The sequence below is a fragment of the Rhipicephalus microplus genome, chromosome 8, assembly GCF_043290135.1.
Source record: "Rhipicephalus microplus isolate Deutch F79 chromosome 8, USDA_Rmic, whole genome shotgun sequence".
Lineage (NCBI taxonomy): Eukaryota > Metazoa > Arthropoda > Arachnida > Ixodida > Ixodidae > Rhipicephalus > Rhipicephalus microplus.
Window position 1 is genome coordinate 21,116,642 of NC_134707.1, and position 12,773 is coordinate 21,129,414.

Sequence of the window (12,773 nt, forward strand, 5' to 3'; positions counted from 1 at the left end):
CGTTCAGTTAGCACCATTTACGTGAGCGCAAGACTCATATTTGACAGCACCGCACATGTCCGCCGTGATGATGACTGGACAGCACGCGCTATTCTAACGCAATGCTTGCCACTTCTCGAGTGCCATTTTACGCCGATAGTACATATACGCGAAATATTTCATAATGTATCAGCTACAAAGTCACAGCCTCAGTGGTGTACCTGTTACGGTCTTTAAGAAAACTCGTGTGCAGGCAAACTGCCTGGCGTAAAGTCCAATCGAGTGAGTAGAGAATATTGTAGAGAAAAGATGTTTAGTTATCCATAATGGGGAGGTGGAGGTATATTTCACACGTTTCAAGAAATGGGTACGGGATTCACTTGATTATTGTAGAGGATAGACGAAAACGTTCGAAATCGACAGAAAATGAATGTGTCAGGCGCACTGCAAAAAAAAAAAACACTTCAGAAAAGCTATACACACACTTTATTAGAAGTCCATCGTTTTTTCTTAGTGCATGACTTTGCGTACTATCATTACAGCGCAGAGCTAAAAAAATTGCGATCTACCAATGTCTTGGAAGAAGGCCCCTGAGGTTTTTACCACATCATCATGCTTTACAAAGGACGGTTTAAAAACAGAGCTAGTTTTTTGTTGTACTCATAGAACCTAAATAGTGGATACCTTACACAATACAAATACGTGAAATTTCAGTACACTTGAAGTAGCCTGATCTGTTTGTGTCTCAGAACCATGCTGAGTTAACTTTATTCTTCCTCAATAAGAAACACCCAGTGGTGGAAACATTTCTATAACTGTGTCCATCTAAACAACGTGCTATTACGCCACCTTATACCATTCTGTCTTCATAGTTCAGGCCATATATGCGATAGGTCTCATTGTTCCCAAAAACATTAGGCTGTCTTGCAAAATAAACAATAACACAAAAAACTTTTCAAACTGACAGTCTCGCATGCCATCGAGGCAGCACATTTTTTGGTCCTGCCTTATTCGATGGGGTTAATGACGAAACAGTGATGGCGCATCACTTCCTTTTACCGCTTTTATGAATATTTAAGTACAGAAGAGTTAAGGCTTTCAAAACTCGTCCTTATTTTGGTCTGCATGTTTAGCTTGCACATGTGTGCCTACAACAGCTGCCTAAGCCATGGGGTTTAAAATAATGCTCCCGTCAAGAGAACAATGCTCATACTCATCAGTACAACACAAGATCAATACTTACAGTCCAATTGTTTTTAGCGGATATAGTACACAGGGACATTCAAAATATTCAGGCTGCATTACAAGGAACAAGATGCAATGCACGACAGTTCTTACGGCCGCCATATTATGTACAGTGGCAAGCGGTCAAGAATATGGTAAGGAAATATAAACTTCTCACATATTCAGATCACTCCAAAACGCAAGCAAGTTTTGTTTTAGTTACAAAATTTCGTTTGCTACATCTCGAAAATCAACAAAAAATTCGCTAGTGACGATAAATTAGAGCCATTATTTTAGTATAAAGATACTTGCACTGAACTGAAGATATTTGCACTGAGCAGGAGGTGCGCATTTCAGCCGGTGAAGGCATTGTTGAGAAGCTCATAAACGTGAGGGTAATCTTGTGGTTGCCACCCCTAAATGGAGGCAACGTGTAAAGCAGAAAGAGCTCAGTGTTTATATTTCGGCCCATTCGGAGTTGCCTAATTCATTCTAGGGGCACTAAGTACGTCAAGCATCATATCTGTTGTAGTCATGAGCGGTAAAGTACATGATTCACTGTTTTTTTTTGTTATAAGGGTCACTGTAGTTTAGGGTTCGAGAAATTTTGGATACCCCGTGTTCTTTACGGATCACCAAATCTAGGTACATGAATTTATAGCATTAAATCTCTATTGAAATGTCGTCGCGATTTGATCGGGTGGCCTTCTCGTCTGCAGTCGAACACTCAGCGGGTCATTGACAGTGAAGCTCCATGTAGGTATTGCCCGAAGGCTGGTCCTGATTGTACAACATAATGTATTGCCAAGTGTGAAGCTCGCTTTCGTCTTCAAGTGTTGCAGAGACCGTAAAATACTACCGTACTGGACTTTCTCGTTCAATTCGTGCAGCTGGATCTGCACAGTGCGGCTGTCTCGAAGTACCGGCTACCAGCACTAGACGGAGAGACAAATTTTGCAGACCCCACCTGACAGACCCAGCCGAACGACGCAGATACCGCAGTTGTGTCTGCAGGCTAGGAGTTGTACGGAATTCTTGGGGCGACTGCATCACCAGACAAGAATGTACGAGCTGCAAGTGCTTCCCCGACAGAGACTTCAACGTATGTGGCCGGGAGTGCCCATTGGTGTGCAACGAGCCTATGAGCAGATCATGCTCAAAATCATGCGCATTTGGGTGCGACTGCGTGTCTGGTTTTGTTCGGTGAGTTGTATGGCTTTTGAGCAAGTGGCATTTTTTAGACACCTGTTAATGTTGCCGCCTTTTACTGTAAATACACGGCGGTAATTCGCGCAAATTGATAGAAGTATAATCAGTTCAAGAAAATGCAAGCAATGATCGGTTTTCACGAGAGGAAGAAAGCAGAGAAGATATAAGTTTTGGTGCAATTTGATTTTGTAGAGTACTTGCAAGAAATATGTTTAATTTTCGCAGCCGTTCCGTTTTGTTAACTTTATTGCATATGAACCGTTAAATTTATTGCATATTTAACGCGCCTGCGTTAAAAAGTACGCTTGGTAGAAATGCTGGTGTGCTGTCGGTGACCTTGGTTTTGAGCAAAAGATCACCTTATTGTCCATGTGAGAAAAATAAAGAAAGATGAAAACAAAGTAAACAATAAAAATGGTGACCCGGGTGACGACGAAACCCAGGCCGTCTGCGTGGTAATAAGGTGTTTTACCACAGTGCCACAAAACTGCTCGAACCAGCTTGAAGAAAAGAAGAAAAAAGACTATATGTGTGTCATGTAGTCGAAGGATACTCGTTAACGTATGTAATATTCTATGACAGAAATGTAGAATCAAGTCAGTTCCTAAACATGTGAATTGTGCGATGGTTTGGTGTCCTAAAGGCCCATCCGTTACAAAGCACCCGGAAAACCTAATCATAATCAGATCCAATAGCACCAACAAAATGACCAGCTGCGTCGGTTCGCAAGTTGCCCTACGAACGCACAGTGGGCCCTTAGCCAATTCGCAAAAGATATAATTACGGTGAAGTAGGCACTTGGAAACTGAACTTACAGAAGGCACTATACGATAGTTTGAGACGACCCATGTTACGTGCCAGTTGCTCTTTTCCTTATGGCACGACTGAGACATGCACCGAAAAGGAAAACAGGCTAGCAGTTCAGAAGGCTATGAGCCCAAGGCCCCAATACGCTATCGCGATCTACTATTGAAGACAATGCTGGAGCGTCATACATGTTTTTTTGGTCTGTGGTACAGTACATTACATAAACTTTCTACTGCAGTCCATAAAAAACACTTACACACCTATAGTTCTAACCAAGAAACCACTGATTTGTCATTAAATGTGAAGATCTTTAGGGGGGGGGGGATAAACAACAAGAGGGAAGGCAGGGAGGTTAACCAGGCACATGCCCGGTTTGCTACCCTACGCTGGGGGAATAGGAAACACTAATGAATTGCTTATCCAAATTTTAGCCTTTGGTGGGACATAGGACATAAAACGAAACATGCTTACTCGGCAGGGAAGTATTCCAGGTTAGTATAACTTACTTCACGCCTTTATTTTTTGCGAAAGCCGTTATTGGCACAAAAAAAGCAGCCCAGAGGAACCCCTTGCATCAGCTTACCAGTTCGTTGCTTTGCCCGGAGCTCCTGGTCAGTGAATGTCTGTAGAAATACATCACACAATGAAAGCGATCAGACATTTGAAGGTCTTTATTTGTTCGCCCTAGTCTGTACGCGCTTTTTCCCTTGTGTTATTATGGCCACTCTTTGAGATACTTAATGCAGCTCACATATTGTTGCGTGTACAACCAGCCCAGTGAACGTTATGCAGTTATATTCATCCCTGAAAAGCACTGGAGTCAACCAGGGCGACAAATATCACCGGTGATGGCAAACCGGACGCACGTCCGGTTACTTCCCAGACTTTAATTTCTTCTTCTCCTCCTCCTCCAGCTGTGTGACATACGGCTCTGGATCTTGAAGTCCGTGTATATAAGAAGGGACACAGAGAAAATATCTTAGGTCTTCAGTAGCTTAGCAGCATATGTCAGAGCGCGAAGAAAAAATCCTCGTTTCACCGCAACACAAGTGAAGAAATTAATGCGCCGGCAGAAAAAAAAAGTTGTTACAAGAAACGAGGTCATAAGCTTACCCTTTTGAATCTGAGCTCGCGTAGTTTTACAAAACGCTGGTGTGAGAGAATACCTCTGCTGCCTGGAAAGATGGCGTTTTGGCAGTATATCTTCGCACAAAATTAAAAGCAGCACTGGTATACGAGCCGTGTGCTCATACCTGCTGAGATAATGCGTGCGCCAGTGATGATGTCCACGCTCGCATGAATGAATTTCAGGGTGGCTGCCCGAATCGCATCTCCCACCCCTCCCGCGTTGCTTCCTGTTCCTTCAAGACGGGCGGGGCGTCTCCTTCATGCTGAAGTAGAAATTACAGACAGGCTTTGCATGCGGGGCAGTGTTATTGACGCACCATTCAAGCAACGGAGATGGTTTGATCATTTCATTTCTGCTGCATCAGGGTTCGTAGATCACGAGCGCGTGCTTTTACACATGGTTAGAATACGCCATACGACCTGGGGAAATGCTACCGATTTAAACTTTACACGAGAAATGGTAGCAATGACGACGGTGACACTGGCGATGAAAGCCTGTCGAGAGTGCCGATATATTTATATATCAATAGGAAGCAATAATTGCGTGCCGTGAAAATAACAATAATAACTAGAAAATAAAATTCTGCAAACACACCTTCCTCATGACGTCACAGAAAGGTTATCTGCGCTGGGTAACCGAAGATGGCAGCCGCCATGACCTATATCGCATTTGTGAGGGCCATTGCGAGGGAGGACAGAAACTCCTTTGCTCCACACGTTTTATATAAATTTTTTTGCTCCTTCCGCATGATTCTCTTCGGCAGCTGCACCAAGGGGGAACACAAAGAATTTCAGGGCACCCCAGTGCTAACCAGAACTCACTCTCTTTATTTACTACGCGTGTTCGAGCAGCATTATTACCATGTCAATTACTATACACTCAAAGCATGGAAACATTTCTGGGACAATGAGCCTATGTTGGGCAGCTGTCTCAACAAAATAAATTGGTCTTCTTGCGGCAAGGCAAGTGTGAGGGTAATAATATCGCTGCAGTCTTTAAAACAGGCGCTGCTTCCATTCTCAATTCATCCACAACATCTGAACAGGTAGTAAAATCATCATGAACAAGCAGGCGTTCTCTACGACCTCTTCGTCGTGTTCTTGAAAATGGGTCACGCTCATACAACACGTGCACCAATTTGTCTATGGTGCAATGCAACAACTATTAATTGTGAGAGAATGAGTATAAAGAAAGAGGAAGAAACAGAGAAAGATGTAGAGAGAAATTATTATATATTAAAAAAGGAGCTATATCTCTCACAAAAATTATTGTGCTGAGAGGACTTGAACACCCGTACCTCCGATCTGGAAGCAAACATCGTATCTAGTCATTCATCCATAATATCTAAAGTTCTAAAATATAATACCAAAATGTGATTACGAGGAACGCCATGATGAAGGGCTACGAAAGTTTCGACCGTCCGGTGTTCTTTAACGTGAACCTATATAACGCAATACATGGGCCTCAGGCATTTCGCCTCTATCAAAATGCGCCAGCGGCTGCCGGTCAAACCCATGACCTTTGGGTCAGCAGTGGAGGAGACTGTTCCTTTGAGGCAGACCACTCACCTATTCATGCGCGCTAGCGGAGCCTAGCATAGCCTCGCGTAACGTAGTAGGGCAAGGGGGAGGGAAAACAAAGTCGGAACGAGCAGTGGGTAGAATTGGGGCAGAAAGTAAAGCAGTGTATAGATAGAATGAGAAAACAGAAATGGAGAGAGAAAAGGGTAGAAAAAACAAGCGCGAGAGAAAGAGTGAAATAGTCGGGAGAAAACGAAAGAGAGAAAAAAAGAAAAAGGAAAATACAATGCGCAAGAAAATGAAATTGCTACAGGTAGAGGAACAAATAGGGAGAAAGACAAAAAGAACACCGAAAAGAGAAGAAGAAAGAGAAGAAGAATTAGGGGAACGCTAAAACAAAACAAACCAGGCCATTCTTCAGGCTTGGCACCAACAGTATTACGAAGCAGCCTTAATTCCTTTTTGTTTGTTTTTTTTCACCACCAGCCATAAAGTGATTCTGTGTAGAAGTATGCTATAAAAGCGGTATTGCTTATGTGATTTTATGATTGCGATTTGGAAGCAAAACCCCATCATCATTATAAACAGCCATCCCAAGCTGTGTTCCTCCTCTTATTTTGTTTCTGCGGAGCCCTCTTAACACGTCCAGTGATTTGTTCGGTGTGGATGCTGTAGACTAGCAGGCTAGAGCATGCTTTCACTCAGGCCGACCTGTTTGACTTTCTGTAAACGAACTATGCTCTCTTTGTTGCTGCTCGGAGTTAGATGAAATAACTCGATGGGTGAAAGAACAAGTGCAGGGAGAGAGAGAAGCAAAACAAGAAATTATAAGCAAAATAAAGTTTACGAGGTGGGATTTGAATGGGCGTGCTTGTGATCTGAAGTGGAGCTACGGAAGCATTCGGTGATTCGGAATTAGGCTCTTTTTGCTTAAAATTTACAGGAAGTATAGGACGAAATAGACACGGACAAGTGTTTCTTCCTTTGTTCGAGAAATTTGCTACCAAAACTAGTTGATTTTGGAGTACCAACCAGCTCCAACCTGCATCTTCTGTGCTATTCAAGCAGGCTATAAAGTATAACTCATCCTTACGCGATGTGGTCTACCACTATGGTGGGAAAGGGAAATAGAATAGAGCAGGAGGGAGAGTAGGTAAAGGAGGGCGAGAGGGAATAAAATATAGAATAGAAAGAAAGACAAACAGAACAACAAAGAGGAAGAAAGAGACAATAACGTAGTAAATAAAGAAATACTGACAGCCGTAGTGAATCGATCATCGATCAATAACTAATGACTCTACTCAGGTTGCTCACGAATGACTCGACATCTATGATGAAGCACAGTGTAAGCCAATTTAGATGTAATGAATGGTTAATCAACGTTGTACGAAGAACAATTGCATTTCTAAAAAGTATTTAGTATGACTCAGTTAACATTGACAATAGAAAGTACAAGGCAACTCGACAGCTAGTAACTACGCTTTCCCCATATGCCCCACAGCCAGAGTGCACGAAAGTTCCCGCCGCAGCCGTCCAATCTACTATGTAACCCTTGGAAGGACAGAGGTGATGTGGGTGCCTGGCTGCGCGAGCCCTCTGGTTAGCTACTCTCTAATTTTCGAAGTCCACCACACAGCTGCGTAGACAGAGTTAAAGTCACTATGCCAGTTAAGGTATAAACAAATGGCGCACTCGCGAGGAAGCGAAGAACGAGCAGAAATAATAATGTTCACCTAGTTCGCTTTTCCTTCAAGCTTGGCACCACTAGCGCAAAGCTGTCTTAAGTTTTTTTTTTTCGACTTAGACCTGTGCACGCAGTAAATATTTGAGTTTCAAGAAAGGCTTTCTGAGCTTGCTTTTTTCACCATATGTTGACTTTCAGATTATTTACTCTCCAAAGTCTCTTCTCTTCTACTTCACAACCTTACGACATACTTTGTGGCGCTAATGTAATATTTAATCTTCTTCTCCACAGGAGCTCCGGACATAGGGGTCGCTGTGTCAAGGCAACGAAGTGCGGCTTCTCATGCCCGCAGTTTTCAACCTTCCAGTTTTGTAGTTCCACCTGTAGGCCCAAGTGTGGCAGACGTCCAAGAAGGTCTTGCGTCACACGTTGTACAAGGGGTGACTGTGTCTGTAATCAGGGTTACGCCGAAGTTGAGCACAATGGCGAGACTATCTGCGTGCCACAAGGGCAGTGCTCCCAATATGTGCAGTTGGCGCCACCGATGACCCCTGGGGGTCACGGAAACATGACCTCTGGTGGAGCTGTATTTGTGCCGGGTACACCAACAATGCCAGTGAACTCAGGAGTTATTACGGGAGGATCTGGTGGCATACCAGTACCAGGTTCAGTTGGTATTAATGGTAACGTAGGTAGTGGAGTATTTGTTCCGGCAGCACCGTCTACACCAGTAATCCCAGGAGTTGTTACGGGAGGCGCTTCTGGCCCACCGCTACCAGGTTCAGTTGGCAATAATGGTTTTCTAAGTGCTGGAGGTAGCTCTGGCGGAATAGTATCGATCCCGGGAGCACCATCTACTCCAGTAAACACAGGATTTGTTATGGGAGGTGCTGCTGGTACACCAGTACCAGGTTCAGTTGGCAATAATGGAGCGTCACCAACCTCGAATGTGCCTAGTGGAGGAACAGGCAGTGTAGGCCCATCTGCAGGAGGAGGATATCAACCGGGATTATTTGGCAGTGGCGGCTTATCACATACTTTAGGCGGTGCTGGCGTGGGTACATATTCACCCGGAGGAGTAGCTAGTCGACTACCGGGATCAATAGACGCTCAAGGTCAACCATCACGTGGTACTAGTGGAGTTGGCACCGTTGGCGGGGGTATATCTGTGGGCAACAAAAGACCTAACATCGCTATTGAATCTGGTGAGAACACTGGTGTTGATGCTGCGGGCATTCCTATAGCTGAAGGGGAAATTCGACCAGGAGGTGGTGCGACAGCTGCTGGAAGGATTCCGCCAAACGAGCAAAATGGGAATTCAGGAACAGGCGTGGTTGTCATCGGGCTACTCCCCGGTAAGATACCGCCGCAACATATTGCAAATACTGGTGTAAATAATGTGGGAATAAGTGGAGGGAATATTGGTCATGGCGGGGTTGACTCATTGAGGCCTACTACACCCGGAATAAATATCGAAAAAACACGCCCGTCTGGAACAGTAACGTCAGCGTCAGGTAGTCTATCGGTAGGCACAACAGGTATACCCATAATAAATATCCCTGCATCTGGAAATCCGAGCAAGCCTGTTATAGCCAGCCCCTCCCCGCCACCTAATCTGACCAGTCCTGTCTACTCAGGCACCACCGTATCTGTTGTAACTCCTGCGGGAACAGTTAGTGTGAGCAAAGTACCCTCAGTCGCCTCAGTAGAAGCAGGTACAGTAAGTAATGGCTTGAATGGCAATGTAGCAGTTTCCGCGGCCATTCCAAGTGCGAATTCGGCGACAACTGGAAGTACGTTACAGCCTGTGGGGACAACTACACTGACTGGGACCTCACTTGGTAATAATGTACTTGGGGTAATAGGCAATGGTAAACCAAACGCGCCTTCACTGGCACCTGCAGGACCAAGTGGCACTATTATTATTGCACTCCCCGCAGGAACTCCCAGCTTAACCAGCCTCACAGGTGTGAGCCCACAATCATCAGGTATGGGTTCACCTGGTGTTAACTCAGGTATTCCCTCTGGTACAAGTAGCGCAGTGTCTACTGGAATAGCAGCAACTGGAGGAATCACAAATGGTATGCCAATCGTTGGAGTACCTACAACAGGTATGGTCACGGGGACTTCGGTAGGCGATAAAACAGCTTCAATGTCTTCTGTGGGGACAACGTTGGGGACTATATCTGGAGGCGTAAATGGAGCAAATAGTTTTGGCCCGAATACGCGTAGCGGAGCCTCTATTACTACTCAGCCAGCTGCCCTTACCTTGCCTGTATCTGCGGGTATTGCGACAGCTGGTACTGCAGCAGTCATAGGTGGTGCGTTGGGCGGACCTGCAGCCATTCCCATGACAGTTGCCACAATGCGTGCTACTGGAACCATGGCTAATAATAGCGCAGCTCAGTAATGCTACAAGATGCGGTTCCCATAAACATTCCCATTTAGTACACGGTAGAACTACCGTTGCAGGTGTGTAGGCCTCATGCAGTGCCTCATGCAGTTTCTTCTAATAAGTTTTACTTTACTTCCTGTTATAATAATTCCGTATTCCATAGCGACTTTCATCATTTCACTTCAATACGACTAATAAAGAAGCATTCACGGGAAAGCACGAGATATTAAAAGGAGAAAGTTCTCTTTAGCTGCCTGATCCGCTATTTGGTGTTGTCAACCTCGATGTGGTCCATTAAAATTAACTTTGTCTTATTTATTGTTTCATACTTGCATGCAGAGTATTCAGGATGGGTTGATGAGCAAGCATATAAGTTTCAATAAAGTGACTGAAATGACGTGTATTTTACTGTATTCACTCTTTGTCTGCTAGTTTTGCTGTTCATAAAATGTGTTCATTCACGAATGAAATCGCATTGAATAACTATTCTTGGTCTAAAAAGAATTTCAGAATTGGGAAATAAGCTTCCTTAAGGAACTTTACTGCTTCAGGAGAAATATAAATGATGAGCGACCCAGTAGTGGACATAGCGATGACCTTAAAAGTCATGAGTATATTATGAGGCCTTCTTGACGCCAGAAAAAAATTACACTACTACCTAATGGATCATTCAAGTGCTTCTTATGGTTTACGATACACTCGCCTAAGCAAACGAACATGTTGGCACACACAGAAAGACACAAACATACATGCTCAACAGTAGAAGGTGCGACTGTCCAGCTGGCACCAGGCCCAGCAACAAGCACTGATCACCCAGATTGAATAAGCAGCAGAGAACAGTGGAGCTCTTGAGTGAGACTCCGCCGATAACAATCAATAATATATATATATACAATCTATCTATCTATCTATCTATCTATCTATCTATCTATCTATCTATCTATCTATCTATCTATCTATCTATCTATCTATCTATCTATCTATCTATCTATCTATCTATCTACAATTTTTGAGAACGTTACTACCTTACTGTCCACTGCAAAAACAGAAAAGTTCGAGTAGCAAACATGGACTTTCGTTAAGGTCATCATGCCATTTTTTATTGTTTTACATACGGTTTGCCTTTTAACTAAGCCACCCCATCAAGCGCCTTTCTGTCACTCTATCACCTCTCCAGCTGTCCACCGGAAATCGCGCACCAACATTTTTTCTTATCTTTTCATTCTTCGTCGGTGCAATCACGGGAACACGTAGAAACAGCACTACCAGAAAAAATGAAGTATTTGAAAAATATTTCTGCCACACAATTATGACCGTCATCTACATCACGAGCTCTAGTTAGGTTATCATGGCGGTCCTGGCAGTTGCTATATAGAGAGGAACGTAGCGCTTGTGGTCAGCGTGACATTGCATTCTTGATAGGATTGCGGTGAGGGCCGGGTACAGGGCAGGCTGTCATTCGGGAGATAATATCAAGGAGGCTTGGCTGGTTGGGAGACCAGTCAAGGTGAGGTGTGTGCTGGTTTGTGGAGCTCACTGGCATTCATTTTGGTGGCATGAAAAAGTAAATATGCATACCAGTAGAGGCACATAAACAAACAATCATTTACTGCAAGGCAATGTAAAAAAATCCAAAGACCGTTGCACAGGCGCACACGCGCAGCAGCTCATTCCGGGGAACTCCCTTTTTTACGTACTTTCCCCGTCACCGCCTTGCATGTGCGAGATATGCATTCAAATAAACAACGTCCTTCTGTGACTGAGGAACTGCAAGACCACTGACGCAGATGCTTTGATCTCCGCTTGTAGGAATCGCCTCTATAGTTTCTAGTGCCACCGGGTCCTCATTTTTTTGAAGCACCTGTGCAGCGGTAAATTCTGGAGCCCCAACACAATATAGGCAATAGTTGTATGATGAGACTTAGCCTGTTGGGAGAGAATATAAATGAGTAAAGCGTCGAAATGAAAGCGAACGTTGATACTTTTTATATAATTTATAGATTTTATTTATATGTGGGATATAACGTCCCAAAACCACAATATGATTATGAGAAACGCCGTATAGTTGTGGACTCCGGAAATTTTGACCACCTGGGGTTCTTTAATGTGCACACGAATCTGAGTACATGGGCCTACAGCATTTCCGCCTTCATTGAAAATAGAGTCGCCGCAGCCAGGCTTCTATCTCGTGATCTGCGCGACAGACGCCGAGTACCTTAGCCACTAGACCACCACTGTTGGGCTACTTTTCATATGAAGGGCATTACAAGGTTTAGGCTAAGGTCAACACCTTGCAGTGCGTTAAGGCACTGACAGAACTTCACTTCTGTTGGAAACACACCGAATGTGATGAATACATAGTAATAATTCTTTGCAGGAGATAATGGCGGTGGTCATGGTCAAGACCCACTAATTTTTACCGCTGTCAGACACCGACATGACCCCACCGAACAAGAGCACTGTGTGAAGAAAATGTGAAATATAAAAATTAGAGGAACCTTAAGCTCTGCCTTTAAAAGTTAAATGCAATAGTGATATTCCGTCCTTAGTGGGTAGTTTAAAAACTTAGTGCATGTAAACTTTTCAAACTAACTTTGCCCCTACTACGTGGCCTTAGGAGTGCAGTAGCGTGTGTGCCTTATGAAGTTAGTGACTGGCTTTAAACTATGAAGTCATGATAATTACATGTTTTGACGCCCGATGGCAATGTACGCTTGTTCCACGCAGTATTATGACAGTATTTCATGTTGTATTGTAAAACATGTAAACAGGACGCGTGTGTTTGTAAAATTATGAAAGATACATTCACTGCATTTCCGATCAGAC

The 12,773-nt window shown here is 43.9% G+C and overlaps 1 protein-coding gene across 1 annotated transcript; it reads left to right on the plus strand.

Annotated features, from left to right (window-relative positions):
- The first annotated feature begins 1,219 nt into the window (after positions 1–1,219).
- LOC119164242 (uncharacterized) lies at positions 1,220–10,350 on the plus strand. Its single transcript, XM_037416391.2, has 3 exons — positions 1,220–1,358; positions 2,094–2,406; positions 7,844–10,350. Exons 1-3 carry the CDS (start codon positions 1,295–1,297, stop codon positions 9,960–9,962), a joined length of 2,496 nt encoding a protein of 831 aa, XP_037272288.2. The 5' UTR covers positions 1,220–1,294; the 3' UTR covers positions 9,963–10,350.
- Positions 10,351–12,773: the final 2,423 nt, after the last annotated feature.

Bases quoted from the DNA above. Each gene is read 5' to 3' on its own strand.
- LOC119164242 (XM_037416391.2), top strand. From the start codon at position 1,295: ATGCAATGCACGACAGTTCTTACGGCCGCCATATTATGTACAGTGGCA. The intron at 1,359-2,093 runs GTAAGGAAATAT...CAATTCGTGCAG, and splicing joins GGCAAGCGGTCAAGAATATG to CTGGATCTGCACAGTGCGGC. The intron at 2,407-7,843 runs GTGAGTTGTATG...TCTTCTCCACAG, and splicing joins TGCGTGTCTGGTTTTGTTCG to GAGCTCCGGACATAGGGGTC.